The sequence below is a fragment of the Chlorocebus sabaeus genome, chromosome 10 (assembly GCF_047675955.1).
Source record: "Chlorocebus sabaeus isolate Y175 chromosome 10, mChlSab1.0.hap1, whole genome shotgun sequence".
Taxonomy (NCBI): Eukaryota; Metazoa; Chordata; class Mammalia; order Primates; family Cercopithecidae; genus Chlorocebus; species Chlorocebus sabaeus.
The window spans coordinates 27,946,003-27,963,689 of record NC_132913.1 but is presented as its reverse complement, the minus strand read 5'-3'; the positions used below and the strand labels follow the sequence as shown (position 1 = coordinate 27,963,689).

General features: G+C 33.1%; 1 protein-coding gene across 1 annotated transcript in view; it reads left to right on the top strand.

Annotated features, from left to right (window-relative positions):
* The window catches only part of LRP1B (LDL receptor related protein 1B), a 1,897,925-nt gene that overhangs the window by 1,426,092 nt on the left and 454,146 nt on the right, over window positions 1–17,687 (top strand). The window contains exons 38-41 of the mRNA XM_073019651.1: window positions 3,551–3,677; window positions 3,808–3,959; window positions 4,256–4,380; window positions 5,487–5,858. Of these exons, the coding sequence (XP_072875752.1) occupies window positions 3,551–3,677; window positions 3,808–3,959; window positions 4,256–4,380; window positions 5,487–5,858 (776 nt within the window). The remainder of the gene's footprint in view (window positions 1–3,550; window positions 3,678–3,807; window positions 3,960–4,255; window positions 4,381–5,486; window positions 5,859–17,687) is intronic.

Genomic DNA, 17,687 nt, shown 5'->3' with positions numbered 1-17,687 from the left:
TCAGTTTAAGGAGCAAATAAATTATTATTTCCTTGACATAAAATGTTTGCTTAATTTTGATAGGTTTAAAACCTTTTATTTTTATTCAGTTGATAAATTATTTAGCTCTAAAAGTGATTCCTACACAGTAAGATTTGGCTTCACATATAATGATAGTATATCTAATCACTACTGTTTTCCACAGAAAAAAAAATGTGTAAATTCTGGATTAAAAAATGGTTTTACTTAGAATAATTTTATACATTTTTTTTTTTTTTACGTTTATCTCAGCCTCTTGCATAAAAGTATCACAAATTTAAAAGACAGGGATTACTTGGAAAAAAACAGAGAGAGACTTCTTTCTCAATGCTAAGACTTTTTTCATTATTTGTTTTTTGTGTATTTCCTTCCTTCCTTCCTTCCTTCCTTCCTTCCTTCCTTCCTTCCTTCCTTCCTTCCTGCCCTCCCTCCCGCCTGCCTGCCTTCCTTCCTTCCTTCCTTCCTTCCTTCCTTCCTTCCTTCCTTCCTTCCTTCCTTCCTTCCTTCCTTCCTTAAGTCTTACTCTGTTACCTATGCTGGAGTGCAATGGTGTGATCTTGGCTCACTGCAGACTCTGCCTTCTGGGTTCCAATGATTCTCCTGCCTCAGCCTCCCAGGTAACTGGGACTACAGGCACGTGCCACCATGCTAGGCTAACTTTTGTATTTTTAGTAGAGAAGGGGTTTCACCATGTTGGCCAGGCTAGTCTCAAATTCCTGACCTCAAGTGATTCCCCTGCCTCAGCCTCCCAAAGTGTTAGTATTACAGGCATGAGCCACTGTGTCAGGCCTGTTTTGTGGTTTTAAATATGGAGATTTCTTGTTACACATCTTATAGCTACAGAAAAATACCATTTGATATAATATCATTATATATTTCTGTGTTATCTTTCTATTTAGTGAGACAACGTATCCTAGGGAAGACAATTTAGGCCTGGATTAGTAGAGCCTGAGTGGGGTTCTTGGCTTGCCCTCTTATTGGCCATGTGGACTGTGAATCATTTACTTCCTAATCATAATTACTATAGCTCTGAGAATTAGGGCTAAGTAGATTGGTTGGTACACAAGTAATTGTGCTTTTTGCCATTACTTTTAATAGCAATAAACACATTTATTTGTGCACCAACCTATAGTTTATTTGGTGTGTTCACTCAAAATAATATTTTTATTAGTGCATTTGCAAGTAGATTAATATTAAGTAAAATATTTAATATACACATTTATTTATTTATGTGAACTTTGTAGTATGTTAAAAATAGATGATAAGAATCAGATTAGATGAATTAGCATATGTCTGCCCTGGTCTCACAGTGCCTCCTTCACAGTATAACATTACCTGCCATTTTAATGCATATTTTTCCTTAAAAAGTTAAATGCAGCAATGCATTTCATCTGCCAGTTAGTTATTTTATATGGAATAATATTTTTCATCCAATGAGAGCATACCTTAAAGTCTTAAAAGTCTTGACGTTAATAAAAGTGTAGATTTTTAAATGCCTTCTTTGATAATATCTTACCAATAAAATATTAGTTGGATTTTATGCTACAAAGTTTTTCCTTTCTGATGTATAAAGCTTGTAAATATGATTGAAATTTTCTTCAGGATTAATAAAATTGAGATTGTAGCCGTACCTCATTTTTGTTTGTCTGTAAAATTCTAACATGTTTATTTTTCACAGCATTTTCAAGAAAAATATCAGCTATTAAAACAAATTAAACAATATAGATAAATAATACATATATTTTTATTTAGTTAAGTATCAATTTGTACTTAAATAACTCTAGTGAGTATAAACAAAATATAAGTCTTTAATTTTTCTGTTTGCAGTCTCACTGATTCTTATGTGACTAGTCACATATATTATTCAAATATGCTGATGAGGCTTCAGGAAAAAGGGAATGCTTATGCACTGTTGGTGAGGATGTAAATTAGTTCAGACACTGTGGAAAGCAGTTTGGAGATTTTACAAGGAACTTAAAACTGAGCTACCATTCAAATAATCCCATTACTGGGTATATACCCAAAGGAAAATGCATCATTATACCAAAAAGCCGCATGCACTCATATGTCCATCCCCCTGCTTTTCACAATTGCAAAAATGTGGAATCAACCTAGGTGCCCATCAAAGGTAGATTGGCAAAAGAAAATGTATATATATACCGTGGAATACTATGATGCAATACAAAGAAGGAAAACAGCCCTTTTTCAGCAACATGGCTGGAGCTGGAGGCCATAAACCTAAATGAATTGATACAGGAACAGAAAAGCAAGCACCACGTGTTCTCACTTATAAATGGGAGCTAAGCATTGAGCACACATGAACATAAACATGGGTACAAGAGATACTGTGGACTACTTGTGGGGGGCAGGAAACTACCCATTAGGGACTATGTTCACTGTCTAGGTGCAATATACCTATTAAAAATTAAAAAAATAAATAAAATAAAAATTGTACCTATTAAAAAAATAGGTGCAATATACCTATTAACAATAATTTTTTATAATTAGGAAATATACACCCAGCTTTTGAATCAATGCTTGCCATATTTTTAAAACTTTATTCACTGCTGAGTCTGATAGTTGGATAAAACCTTCAGTAGATGTAACTTCAAATTAAGAATTAAGAAGGAATTACATTTATCTAAAAGCATGGATTTCTGTAGAGTCCTATGAATATTGAATTTTTTGAATGAATGAGTGAAATACATGGATTATACACATTCTGCTTTTCTACATTTTATTTTATGACATGTTGTTTCATTTTGGCATACTCTGTGTGTTCCTTCTGCATGATATTTTCTTCCACATCCTCCCCCATTACATTTTGTTTTAGAAAATTACTAAAATAAGAATTTTTGCTTTTGCATAAAACTGTATTTTAAGATGACTTCACAAGATAACAAAATTCAAACTAGAATAGTTACATTTAGCAGTCTAAGTGGACAAAATAGAAAGTTATGATGCATTCATGTCTATATTCATAAATTAAATATGTATTTACCACAACATTCCTAATTACCTGGTGCTGAAAGAGTAACAGTGAGTAAAAATAGAGGAGTGATCACTGGCCTTGTTGAGTTTATAGTCTAGTGGGGGCAAAAATTATTTATAATAAATGATAATGTAAGGAAATACAAGTGGAAATTTGCCATTCTAATCTGTGTTGTGAAACAGAGCACATGGTACAGGGAAGACACAGAAGACTTCTGGAAAGAAATAGTTGAGACATGAAAAGTGGGAAGTAATTAGGCAAACAGGTTGGAGAAGAGCATTTGAGACAGGAAAGAGCAGGCACAAAAGGTATTTTGGTAGGATGTTGAGTGCATCCTATGATTTCTATGACTGGTTAACTCTTTTTTACGCTAAAATTATTTTATTGGAAACAAACACACTGTATATTAACTTCTGAAATGTATTATTTTTGTTCTAGTGTGAATGTTACTGCTGTTATTATTAGTAATGTCTTTTTGTATAGCTCTGCATACTACAAATAAATGTACATAAATACTAAAAATTTACAATTTAATTTCAGCCTCTTGTTCTGGACTGAATGGGGACAAATGCCCTGTATTGGAAAGGCTCGTTTGGATGGCTCAGAGAAGGTTGTCCTTGTAAGCATGGGAATAGCGTGGCCAAATGGCATCTCCATTGACTATGAGGTCTGTTGGATTTCTTTTCAGTAAAGTGCATTAGCTGACAACTTTCATTAACCCACTTTCAGTGTTCCTTTATTTTCTTAATAAAACAATCAAAAATAGTCTGTAACATGACTTCTCAATCGATATTTAGGAAAATAAATTGTACTGGTGTGATGCTCGCACAGACAAGATAGAGAGAATCGACCTTGAGACTGGAGGGCATCGCGAGGTGGTGCTGTCAGGAAGCAATGTGGATATGTTTTCAGTTGCAGTCTTTGGGGCTTACATCTACTGGTCTGACAGGTAATTTATTTTTTTATAAGTATTTGAGTCTCAAAATGTTATTTCAGTGCCAGTTGCTTTACCCTTGTAGGATTTGCCATTTCTTAGCAAGGTCACACAAAGGATCTCACAAAGCCATGTAATTTCCACAGAAAAGGCAGGCACTATTGCTATTCCAAGCTCAAACATTTCAATATCACAGACTAAAGTTGGTTTCTTTTCCTTCTGTTGGCCCATCTGTTATCTTCAGCTTAAGTAACTGGCTTGACTTTAATTAGTCGAAGATTGTTGATCATGTATGTTCAACTTTTTGGCAGAGCACATGCAAACGGGTCCGTCAGAAGGGGCCACAAGAATGATGCCACAGAAACGATAACCATGAGAACTGGTCTTGGAGTCAACCTGAAGGAGGTTAAAATATTTAACCGAGTAAGAGAGAAAGGTCAGCACTCTTGAAAGAATACATAATACATATATTTTATGTGATTTCTCTCCAATTTTTAAAAAACGTCTGTCAAACTTAGAAATTCTTATGTGAGTCTAAAACCTCAAAACTTTATCTTTACATCTAATTTCCTACAAATATCATATAGTAGCATAATACAATAAATATGTCATATTTCATACAAAAGCGTATTTGCCCAGGACAGCACAGACACATGGACATGTTACATGTACCTGTGCTGTCTTGATTATAGGTTTTGGCTAAGGAATATAGAAAAACTTGATACATGTATTCATTGGATAAAAAGTAAAAGCATAAGTAAGATATTAGACAGTAAAAGGCAGTTGAAATTTTTATACATAATATGAATCATATTATATATAAGTGGTTATGACCCCAAAGTTCATGCTGTTAGTGTAAAATATTTCCAAAGTCATTACTTCCTTAAAATATGTATTTTAAACTTATAGGATAATGATTTGGGTATTTAAAATGTGTTTACCTCCATTAAAATAAATTGTGACTAACTTGTTTATATCAAAGGAAGTTATAATAATGTTGGAGATAATAATGAATTCACAGAGAAGAATCAGACTGGTGAATAAATTTTAAGTGCATCTTATATCTTCACTTAAAATTGGAGTAAGAACTTATGCTCAACATATTTAGGAGGTTAGGCTCATTGTAGCCATAGATTTATTTGATACTTTCCATGTCTCATAGATAGGGTTTAAAGCAGTGCATTATTTCTGGTGAGATCAATTCATGTTTTGAATGAACAACGTATGAAACACTATAACCTAAGGATCAAGTTTCAAAAAAGACTTATATACTTAACTGGCTCATTAAGGGAAAAATTTGATGCTTAACTTGGATGGTAAATGAAACAGAATATGATTTTCCAAATAAGAAACCCAAGATTTAAACTGCTGTGATTTTTTTAAAAAAACAGTACTTTTTAAATTTTTTATTAATCAACTTATAATTAAGAATAAAAAGAATACTCAACATCAAAGTTTTAATATTTCTTTATGGAGAATTTTGTTTGAAAAACAAAAGAAAAACATAAACACGTGCATGTGTGTATCATTTTTCTTCCTTAGGGACCAATGTTTGTGCCAGGGACAATGGTGGCTGTAAGCAACTCTGTCTTTATCGAGGAAATTCCCAGAGAACTTGTGCTTGTGCCCATGGATATTTGGCAGAAGATGGAGTTACTTGCCTGAGGCATGAAGGCTATTTGCTATATTCAGGAAGAACAATATTAAAAAGTATACATCTTTCTGATGAAACCAATTTAAATTCCCCAGTAAGGCCATATGAGAATCCACATTATTTCAAGAATGTCATAGCCTTGGCTTTTGACTATAATCAAAGAAGAAAAGGTACCAACCGAATCTTTTACAGTGATGCACACTTTGGAAATATACAGCTTATTAAAGACAACTGGGAAGACAGACAAGTAATTGTTGAAAGTAAGTACAATAATTTAATTTTAAATAGTTATATGGAAACGATATCATTTAGGTTACTAGAGACATAATAGTGGTAATTGCATGTAGCAATTACGTTTTCCTAGAGTTTATATTGAGAAATTAATGTGACTATTATCATTCAACGCCCCCCAACCCTACCGCCAAATGTCAAAGAAGCAATTAACTGCTAGCATGTACAGCAAATTATGATTATTAGTTTCTAACCATGGAAGGTTTAATATATTTTATCATACTGTTTCTTATAAATAACTGCACTAAAATTCATGAAAAATAGTTTTTCAGTATAAAACTGTTCTAATTGATTTTTTTTTTTCCAGTGGGCAAATTGTATCTTTAAGAATATCTGTTCAGTAATATTTAGTTAATCATGATTTCTCAAGCAAACATCAGAGATTATTTTGTGTGTGTGTATGTATATAGCAGACTTGATGAGAAAATGTTACAGAAATGATCTAGTATTTTTAATGTTTTTATGGGACAAAATTATTCAAGCATAATGTTCAGTGTGGATTATCCACATAATTTAGGGAAACTTTTTTCTTGTCATTAAAGTTTAATGAAAACCATCTTCTTATTCCTCACACAACTTTCTTCTTGATGTCTTTGTGTGATTTCCATATATTTCCCACTCTTCCAATTTCACTGTATGGAAATAATTTTTTTCTTTGCTTTCTAAATTGCAAAGTAATATATAAATTTGTTGTGGAGTGTTCAAATAATATGGATTTAAATATGAAATCCCTGCCTCATCTCTGAAACCATTAATCCTTTTTACTTACCCATAACTGACATGTGACATGCCCCAGAATATTGTTATGTGTGTGAAATTTTTAATTATAAAAGTGGAATGATACTAAATATATTACTCAGCTAACTGCTTTTTTGCTTACTATATATTGCAAAGTTTTTATTTTATTGCATGAGTCTTCATCTTATGCTTTTAAAAGGCTGTACCTAGTTCTATATTAAAGGTAAGCTAGTTTATTTAATCATTTTTTAAATAACAATTTAGATTTGAATAACTAAACTACAGCTATCCAAGCCTGAATGTGTGGTGGACACTTTCTAAAGAATGAATACAGTGAGTGTGTCACTTCAGGGTAAATGACCTATTGTATGTGTTGCAAATGGTAAAAACCAAACTCTAAAGTAAAACATTAGAAGTCTTGTATCCACCACAGTAACCTTGACAGCTTCCCAATACTTAACAGGCTTTTCTGTTGAGATGGTGGTAATATTAATGCATGTGATTTTAGGGTATTGCATAATGAAATCTGTCAACATTTAGAAGATATGCATAAGTTAGAGAAGCAATATTTTCAAATGACATGATAAAATCATGCATGAGTAAATGATTTATTCAAAGTGCAAGATAGACCAATGAATTTTAATGTAATAGAGGATGAAAAGTTCATCACCATGTTTTCAGATTCTACACTGCAACTAACCTTTAGGTAACTACCACTCGTCATGTGTAGGTGTAGTATGAAAGAATACCCAGTTATCTGTAAAGGTTATTATTAAAACACTCTTCTCTTTTCCAATTACACAACTGTGTGAGGCTGGATTCTCTTCATATACTTCAACCAAAACAACACAATGAGAGGATAAAGAGGCAGATAGAAGAATACAGCTGTATTTTAGTAAGACAAATATATTTGTAACATTGTAAAACAATGATCTTTTCTTATTTTTTTTTAAGAAATAGTTACTTTTCTTAGAAGGTGCTATTTAGATGAACACAACTGATGCATTATTCTAACTTTAAAAAAATTGGTAAATATTTAAAGCAATTTATTTTAAGTTTAAATTTCGAATACAGTAAATAGATATAGACTTGACCTACATACACAGACTCTGGAGCCTTCAATCATGATTAAGAGTGTAAAGATCCTTAGACCAAAAAAGACTGAAAATTACTCTTCTGGACTAAGCATTCAGAAAATATTTAGTACAAAGACATGAAAAGCATGAAGCAGACAAGGAGTCATTTGGTGCAACTGAAATGCAGGTAATATGGCATTAATTGGTGTGAGATGAAGTAGGGAATGACATGTTGAATGTCTTGGTCTGCCAAAATAAGCAGCTTTAAAAAGAAACAGTTTTATTTAGGTATAGTTTACACATCATACAATGCACCACCAAGTGCACACTCAATCTTTTTTCATATATTACATTATAATTTTTAAAATTGGGATAAATATACATGTATATCCACATATATAAGACAACATTTGAGATTTTACCTGTTTTTAAGTGTACAATTCAGTGGCTTTTATTACATTCCCAGTATTTTGCAGCCATTAACACTATATTTCTGAAAATCTTTTATCACTTCAAGTAGAAACTTTGTGTAAGGCAATATCTCCCCATTTTCCCCTTTCCCTGGGCCTTAGTAATAGATATTTTCTGTCTCTATGAATTTGCTAATTGTAGAAATTTCATATAAGTGGAATCATCATATATTTATCCTTTGTGCCTGGCTTATTTCATTTAGCATAGTGTTTTCAAGGTGCATCCATGCTCTAGCATGTATTAGAACTTTATTCTTTTTTTATGGCTGAATAATGTTTCGCTGTATGTACATACCACGTATTTTTTATCCAGTCATTTGTTTAAGGACACTTGGATTGTTTCTACACTTTGGCTGTTATGAATAATGCTCTAGTGAATGTTGGTGTACAAATATCCAAGATAAGATGATGAAAAAAAAAGAGAGTGTTGTAATGCATATATATATATATATATATATTCATATAATAGAGTATTAAAAGTAGTATTTATGTTTCACGAGATCACTCTGTGTTATATTTAGGTTTGATGAAGTGTAAGGATTGTGAGGGACATGTCTGAAGGCAAAGATGCCCTAGGAAGTTTTGTCATATTTTAGATCCCGTTTCAGTAAATTAAACTGAAAACATTTTAATTAAAATATATACACAACCAAATCATTCTAATCCTCTCATCCAAAATCAAAACCAGTAGAATCCATGCCACTTTACCGACTGTAGGGAAGTGTTGAAACATATGGAAGAAAGTGAAACAGGACGGCCAGGAGTTTGAAACATTGGTTGAGCCTGAAGTTCAAATCACAGTTTGCTTTTTGTTTCCTCTGTGCTTCTAAGTGTTTATTTCCTTACCTACAAAATGGAAAATCATCCCATACATTTTCTAAGAAAATGTTATGAGAAAGGGTATTTAAAAAATATATAAATAAGCATGATTTTAATACAAAATTGTATTACTGTATTTGTGACACATTTGTGGATCATTTAGGACAGCAATCTTCAACCTTTTGAACAACAAGGACTGGTTTGATAGAATATATTTTTTCATGGATAAAGGCAGGGGATGGTTTTGGGATGAAATTGTTCCACCCCAGATCATCAGGCATTAGATTCTCAAAAGGAGCACACAATCTAGATCCCTCATAGTAGGATTTGCTTTCCTATGAAACCCTAATGCCATTGCTGCTCTGACAGGAGGTGGAGTTCAGGTGATAATACTGAGTCACCTGCTGTTCACCTCCTGCTATGCCTCCTGGTTCCTCACAGGCCACAGACTAGTACTGGTCTGTGGTCCAGGGATTGACAACCCCTGACTGAGGATAATGATCTTTGTCTTAAATTATTTTTAGCATATGAATTAGGGTAGTTAGACAATCAGAAATAATTACAATAATTATAGATATAAAGTAGCGCATTAAGGTCTGACTAAAACTTAAAATTAGTCGGCATTAATAGTTTGTATGAATCTTTCTAAATATCCTCCCTACCCCACCCCACCTCCTACTAAGAAGTTGCCATTTGCTTAACCATTGCAATGCTCTCTGAAAACTTTTTAGGCGAATGTGTAGTTTAACTTGCCAGACCAAAAAAGAAAACAGACAAAACAAATCAAAACTAAAACCCCCAAAACACCCAGTTATTGGCACATACAAATAAATATAAGTAAGGTGTAAAATGTGTTTCCATCTAGGTATTCCACTTTATTGAATTTGAAGAACTATATATCGCTTTGTTACATCTCTAACTTGTTACCCAAAACTATATTCGTGTTTTTAAGTATTCATGTTTTAAATATTTAACTAGGTTCATATTTTTAAGTATTAAAAATATCAGAGAGTTCTAAATGTCACAATCAGATTCAGACTTTGATCCTTCATATAGCTGAATATAAGAAATGGATGGGATAAAGGCTTTCTTCTTTAACTTCCCAATTCACATAGAATGAACATTTTGGCCTCAGGTTTAAAAGATGACAAGAGCCATTAAATACAATTCAATATTTCATTAAATATATTAAATACAATTCATTAAATACATTAAATACAATTCAATATGAAGTGCTTACAGTGTGCCATAGATTATTAGGTGTGAGTGAATAAGGATGAAAATGTCTTCCTTCTAGCCTTCGGAAGTTCACAGTATAAAAAGAGGAAAATGCAATAATTCACTTTTCCTATGAAGAATCAAGATCCCTGGCCAAGACACTGTTAAAAGTCTACACTTTCAGGCCATTTCTGACTTTAAAACCACAGTAATGATTTGTAAAATATATTTAAGATGAAAATTAGATAGAGATAGCTCATCTCAAAAAGCAAGATGGACTTTTCTTTAAGTGATAAACGGACCAGAAATACAAAGCAGAGACAATGACTGAAACAGAATTCTGAGATTCCAGGCTACATAGATGCTACAGAGAGACAGGATCTAAAAAAAAAACTTACTTAAACTAAGGAGCGGGGAATGCTGCCCCACAGGGAAGCAAGGCTGAAATAGAGCTGTGTCATCTACTGTTAGGCCAGTGACTTGTTGGAAGTGACTAACCGTGGAGGCTTAGAGGCCACAGAAACAGCCTTATGTCCAGCTCTGATGCGAATCCATTGCAAGTTATGGACTCTGCAAGCTCTCATATGCTCTGTGGAGCAAAAACTCAAATGAATTATGAAAGAGAAGGCTGCACTTTAAGGCGCAGAGGTTGAATGAAGTCCATTCTAAAACCACTCAGCAGAGAGAAGTGAGTACTGAAAAAGATGTTAAAAAAATAACCCCTTTAGAATACTCAAATTCAATTTCCACAACACATGGATTCTTAAGAAAGACAGCTTAAAAAATCACCAAGCAGAAGATGAATGGAAATGAAAATGGTAGAAGAATCTGAAGAATATTTACTTAGGGTTCATCAAAGAGGCAAAGAAAAAAAAAGTATTAAAAGAACAAGAAATAGGGACATCCAGGAGGCCAAATATGCATATGTCAGAAAACAATTTGTTAAAATTAAAACAATTAAATATCTTGGAAATAAAAAAAAAAACACTATAATTAAAATTAAAAAGAAATCTCAATTGATAAAATAAAAATTATATTGGACTAGTGAAAGGGAGAATGCATAAATAAGATGCTATTTTCATTAATAAACATTAATACGAAATTAATTCATTAATAAAAATTAAGAAATTAATTAATGTTAGAGACAGTAAGATACAAAAAACATGAAAACACTTGTGAGGCTTAGAGGATAAACTAATAGATGTTATAGTCTTTTAGCTAATAAATGTTGACAAATGGCAAAGAAGAGAAAGACGGTAGAAAAGTAATACTCAAAGTGATAATGACACAGAGTTTACTAGAAATGAAGAAAGAAATGTCTCAACATAGAAAATTTGCTGTAAGCATTGAGAATAATAAAATTAAGTCAGTAATTGAAGAAAAACTTCAGAACAGCATGAAAAAAGGAAAATCTTAAGATGCTACCAGAAGTAGTAGACACTATCTGCAGAGGGAAGACAATGGTATTTAAACAGACTTCTCATCAGCAACAAGAGTAAAATCTTCAGACTACTAAGGAAATATATAATTCTCTAACTAACTGAATTATTAAAGATGGAGGGAAATAACATTTCTTTTAGAAATACAAAGTCAGTAACAGTATATCTATATGTTCCCACTAATAAAAAAAAATGTAAAGTAATGGCTTAAGAAACTTAGCAGCTTCAAACTTAAACAAGTGTCCTCAAATACCTGTAATCCAAGTTAACAAATTTCACATTTTACATTGTAACGAAGTATATATGTTTCCCTTTTACCAAACAATATGCTTATTTTGTAGGATGCATTCTGATGTTGTGTTTTAACCAAACATAGCATAGAGATGTTTTTAAAAAGTGAACATTGCTTAATATAAATTCAAGTGGTGTACCTACATTCAATGACTAATTGAGAAATGTGATTAGACCTGGAGCGGTGGTTTATGCCTATAATCCCAGCACTCTGGGGAGCTGAGGTGGGCAGATCACTTGAGGCCAGGAGTTCGAGACTAGCGTGGCCAACATGGCAAAACCCTGTCTTTACTAAAAATACAAAAATTAGCCAGGCATGTTGGCACATGCCTGTAATTCCAGGCTGAGATATGAGAATCAGTTGAACCTGGGAAGCAGAGGTTGCAGTGAGCCAAGATTGCACCGCCGTACTCCAGCCTAGGTGACAGAGCATGACCCTGCTACTGCACTCCCCCCACTCGTCCCCCACCAAAGAAAAGTAATGTGATCTTTAAAAAGCTACTCTTAAGGTAGTAATAACAACACACTATGCACAAAACATTAACATAGAAAATTATAAAACGTTTGCGAAGGACATAAAAGATCATCTTAAAGGGGGAAAATGTTACTTTCATGATGCAAAAAAATTAATTTCCATAGCTATGGAACAAATTATCTGTAAATTTAATGTAATTCAAAATGCTGAAATGTCTCAGTGTGGTGGCACACACCTGTAGTCTCAGCTACTTGGAAGGCTGAGGTGGGAGGATCTCTTGAGTCCGGGGTTTTGAGGCTGTAGTGAGCTATGATTGCACCACTGCATTCTAGCCTGGGTGACAGAGTGTGACCCTGTTTCTAAAACCAAACAAAAAACAGCCAAAATGATTTTTTTTAAATGAAACTGCACATGTTGTTAGTAGAATTCACATACAAGAGCAAAATGTCAAGAATGGCAAAGGCAATTTTGAAGTAATATGCATTTGTAGTCTCTCCTTGAAAAATGTCTTTATTATTAAAAAGCTAAAGTAACACAATATAATATTACCAATAAAAAAAATTAAATGGAAAAGAACAGAGGGCTCAGAGGCAGATCCATCCATATATATATCTTGTATGTAAATTGGTTATACATTGCCTAGTTGGCATTACAAATAAAAAATAATGAATTGAATGTAATGAATTATGCTAGAACAGTTTATATGCAAAGAATGAAACAAAATGTTATCTCCAACTCAAACTATATTCAAAAATAAATTTCAAGCATTTTAATGGTGTAAATATGATGAGCTTTTTTAATATCAAAGAATATAGAATATCTTTATAAACTCAGGGTAAGAACAGATTTCACATATTATACACTGAAACAAATCAAGAAATATAAGTTTGGTATATTTTATCTCACTGAAGTTAAAAACTCTTTGCAGCAGAAGCTATGAAGAAATTTAAAAGACAAAACAAAATACTAGTGGTGTATAGTTGTAATCCTTAAAAGCAACAAAGGATTACAACTGAAGTTTATATAATGTACCGTTACAGAGATGAAGATAAATATGGACAAGTTATGCTAGGGGACAGAAAAGAAAATATAATAAAGTATAGTCAATCTCTCCAATTATCAAGAAAATTTGTAATGAAACAATGAGATTATCCACCCAAAATTTGAGAAAAGTTTTTAAAAGTTTTGTAATGAGGAGAAACCATACTTTCACCCATTGATTTCACCCATTGATTGTCATTGATGAAAATGACAATTTTATACAACCACTCTGAAGAGCTATTTGCAATATTTTGAAATTGTGAAATGGTACATATACTTTCACCCAGCAATTCACACTTTTAGAGAGAATAATGGTTCATTGTGCAGTACTTAAAAAAAAAAAAAGAACTAGTGTTACATCTATTTACATAGTTATCTTAAACACAATTTGATTAAAACAAACAATACAACACAATAAAAATGTTCTCAAGTGATATTATGGTTGATGTGATGTTGAAAAATATGTAAACAATACAACATATTGTTTTTGAAATAACATAGTAGTATTTTCAAATTTTAGCAATTTATTTTGATAATTATATAATCATTATGTGAGATGTTTTCATTAGAAATAGAGGGCAACTCCCTGTACTAATTTTTTGATTTCTGTAAGCCTAAAATTAGTTCAAAGTCTACAAATTAAGCACATTAAAAATCATACACCATCAACATCTTGCTTTCTCTGGAGAGAGAAAAGAGAAAAGAAAGAGAATGGTACTGAGAGAACTCTATTTTCAACAATAGCTATAACAAGTTTGTTCTTAAAAATATGAAGCATTTATAGCAAAATGGTAAGGTTTGTCAAGTCATATTATTCTCTCTACTATACATCTAGGACATTTAATAAAGTAAATATAAATAAATGATTTTCAAGATAATCATTTTTAAATATTAACATAGATACCATTAGTAAATTAATTGGTCAAATCTCATATATATGCATGTTTGGAGTTAATTGCATTAGCAACCATGTTGAAAGACTTGGATAGTTGCCTCCTATCTGCCCTTCTTTTCTCTAATTTATAGACATTGACCTTTGTTTAATCTCCATCTTGATACTGTCAACAAATTGCCATGAGATATAATTCCCATGTTTGTGATTAGGATTAAAACTTGTAAATAATAGCTTTATAATATTTTTAGATTGCTTTTTCAAGACTCCTGGTAGCAATACTTCACTTTGTTTTGTTTTGTTTTGTTTTGTTTTGTTTTGAGGTGGAGTTTTTGCTCTTGTTGCCCAGGCTGAATTGCAATGGCATGATCTCAGATTGACTCACCACATCAGCTTCCCAGGTTCAAGCAATTCTCCTGCCTCAGCCTCCCGAGTAGCTGGGATTATAGGCGTGAGTGTCCACACCCAGCTAATTTTGTATTTTTTTTAGAGGCAGGGTTTCTTCATGTTGGTCAGGCTAGTCTTGAACTCCCAACCTCAAGTGATCCACCCACTTCGGCCTCCCAAAGTGGTAGGATTACAGGCATGAGCCACTGTGACCAGCCAATATTTCACTTTTAAGTTATAATTATATTTCACTGGAAACATCTTTCTTGCTTCTTTTAAAAGGGCTATTTGCTTATTTTTTAGGAGTGTTTCAAAACACATTTGATTTTGTTAATTATTCTTTTTCTGACTTAAAAAAGCTAAAAATTCAGCTTATAGAATGCATGTATTTTTAATTTGCTTATAGAATACAGACAGTCATTCTCAAAATGTAAGAATTTTAGCTTTTCAAGTTTCAGTTTTCATAAAACCGAAAAGGATACTTTTTTCTACATTTATTAGCTAAATCAATTTTAAGATTACCTATTTAGATAATTACAATGATTGGAAAGGTCTAATAGAGCATTGTTTGATTAGGTACTGAACTTGCTAAGATAGGAAAAGGGTAAAAATAAAAGATGAAGTTGTCATAGAGAATTAGCAGGATGGGAAGCATAGGTTAATTTTTATGGTCCAAAGGAAGAGAAAGGGTTACATGGTCATTGATTATGGAGAGTAGAACCTGGAATCAGTCATGATTAGTGAAAAGGAAAAGAAAATATGAAATCTCCTCTTTATTTTGTTGCAAGTATAAATTAATTTCAGTCTGGTTTCCATGAATTCAAAATTTTTTGAGTCTATCTCAAAAGATGTCCTGTTGTAGATTTGGGGAAGAAAAATCATTTCCTCTATTCTCTTAGCTTCTGTGGCTGAGATCTGTGAATTAAACTGACAAAAGAAATGTTAATAAGAGAAAAAGCATATGAATTTTGTTTGATGTTAATCTTTGCATGTGCAAGGAGCCATTCATCGAAAAAAAGTAAAGACCTGAAGAAAAGGTTAGATAGAACTGGAAGAGTTATATGCCCTTTTAACAAAGCATGAGAAATTGTGGAGACTTTACTAGCCAAAGGAAAGGGGTTGGGAATTCTATGGGCTGTAAATTATGGGAAGATAAATACATGCTGTAAATTAATGAAAGATAATGGTTATTTTGTAAGGTTTTGTTCGTGTGAATTCTCCTTGGTGCTTTCTTCTTCTCTGGTGATAAAGGTTTTTCTTTCAGGTCTGAGAGAGGAGGACACCTTCACGAAGGGAAATGTATGCTCTGATATTCTTTAGATGGATGAGCTTTTCCTGTGTCTATTGTTTCTCAATTGCTTTCAACTCAGAATAATCCTATGTCAATGAGGCATATTTTGGGATGGAATAGTTTTATAATGAGAATTATAACCATAACTAGACAGAAAGCTGAAAAGTTTTCTGCATAGGTGTTCAGGCTTGGTAGACTGCCCCAGTGCATCATGTTAGAGGATCTAATGAAGTTTCTGTTTGCAGAATCAGAAAATCCTGAGTTATATCCATGTGAAAGAGAGTTATAGCCAATGTTTGTTATAAAACTTGAACTTTACTAGAAACCTGTGGTTGGCTCTGAAATTATTAGAGTTAGTGAGGCTGATTAGGAGTGGATAGAAGGATGAACAGAATGAGGCTGGAAAACTGACACACCCATCACAAGATAGAGATGCTGGGTGGACTCGTGGATAGTGATTCATATATGAATTAGCATCCCAATATTAGATCACTGCCATGTAAGCTCTGTGTAGGTGAGGGAGGCTGGGGATACTGAGGTTCCTAATTCTTGACCAGAATTATTTCTGTTGTTTAAAAGAAAAACTTCACCCAAATTAATTTTAAGGGAGTTTAATTGAGCAATGAACGATTCACAAGTTGGGCAGTCACCAGAATCACAGCAGATTCAAAGAGACTCCAGTGCAGCCACGTGGTGGAAGAACATTTATAGATTTAGAAAAGGGAAATGACATGCAGAAATTGGAAGTGAGGTACAGAATAGCTGGGTTGGTTACAGGTTGGTGTTGCCTTATTTGAACACAGTTTGAACACTCAGCTGTGTATGAATGTTTGAAATATGGCCACTGGGATTGGACAAGGCTCAGGTATTATTACAGGTGCATACTCCTAAATTAGGTTTTCAATCTTCTTTACCTATTAAGTTTGGTTGCAGTTCGTCCACAGAGACTCAAATACAGAAGTATGAAGTTCTTCTCAGGCCATATTTAGTTTGCTTTAACACTCTGCTGAATGTCATTTTAAATTTAATTAAATATGTTTTATTTTAATTTATAATCTAGGACTTCAATGATTAGTTGATATTGATTAACTTTGGTTGCAAAACAAACCATTCCAGAATCCAATGACATAAAACAACTGCTTATTTGTTCTACTATTTATGGGCTGGCCACGTAGTTCTTCTCATCTGTGTTAGCTCTTCACATTTCTGTAGCCAGCTGGTGGGTCAGATGGTGGCTGGATGATCAAGATGGCCTCTCTCATATGCCTGGCAGTTGGCAGACTGTGTGCTGAGTAACTAGGCCACAAGTCTGTAATTATCCAGTAGGATGCCTTGAGATGATCTCAGGGTTCCACATGGGAGCTGGCTCAATATGCGAAGATATTTTATAAATCTCTGATTGCACAACAATTACTAATGTCTCATTGGCAAGTTACATAGGCAAGTTCAGATTCAAGGGATAGAGAAACAGACTCACTTATTGGGAGGAGCTGAAAATGGGCTGCAAACATATTTGGAGGGGAAGAATGTGTAGCTTCTGCAATCCATGCAGTGGATAGGTTATTATTCTATTTCCAGAAGCTCCTAAGTAATGCATTAAACTATGGCCTCGCTTTGTAAAACTCATTTTCTTTTTTTGTTTTATCTGTTATGTTTCTTGA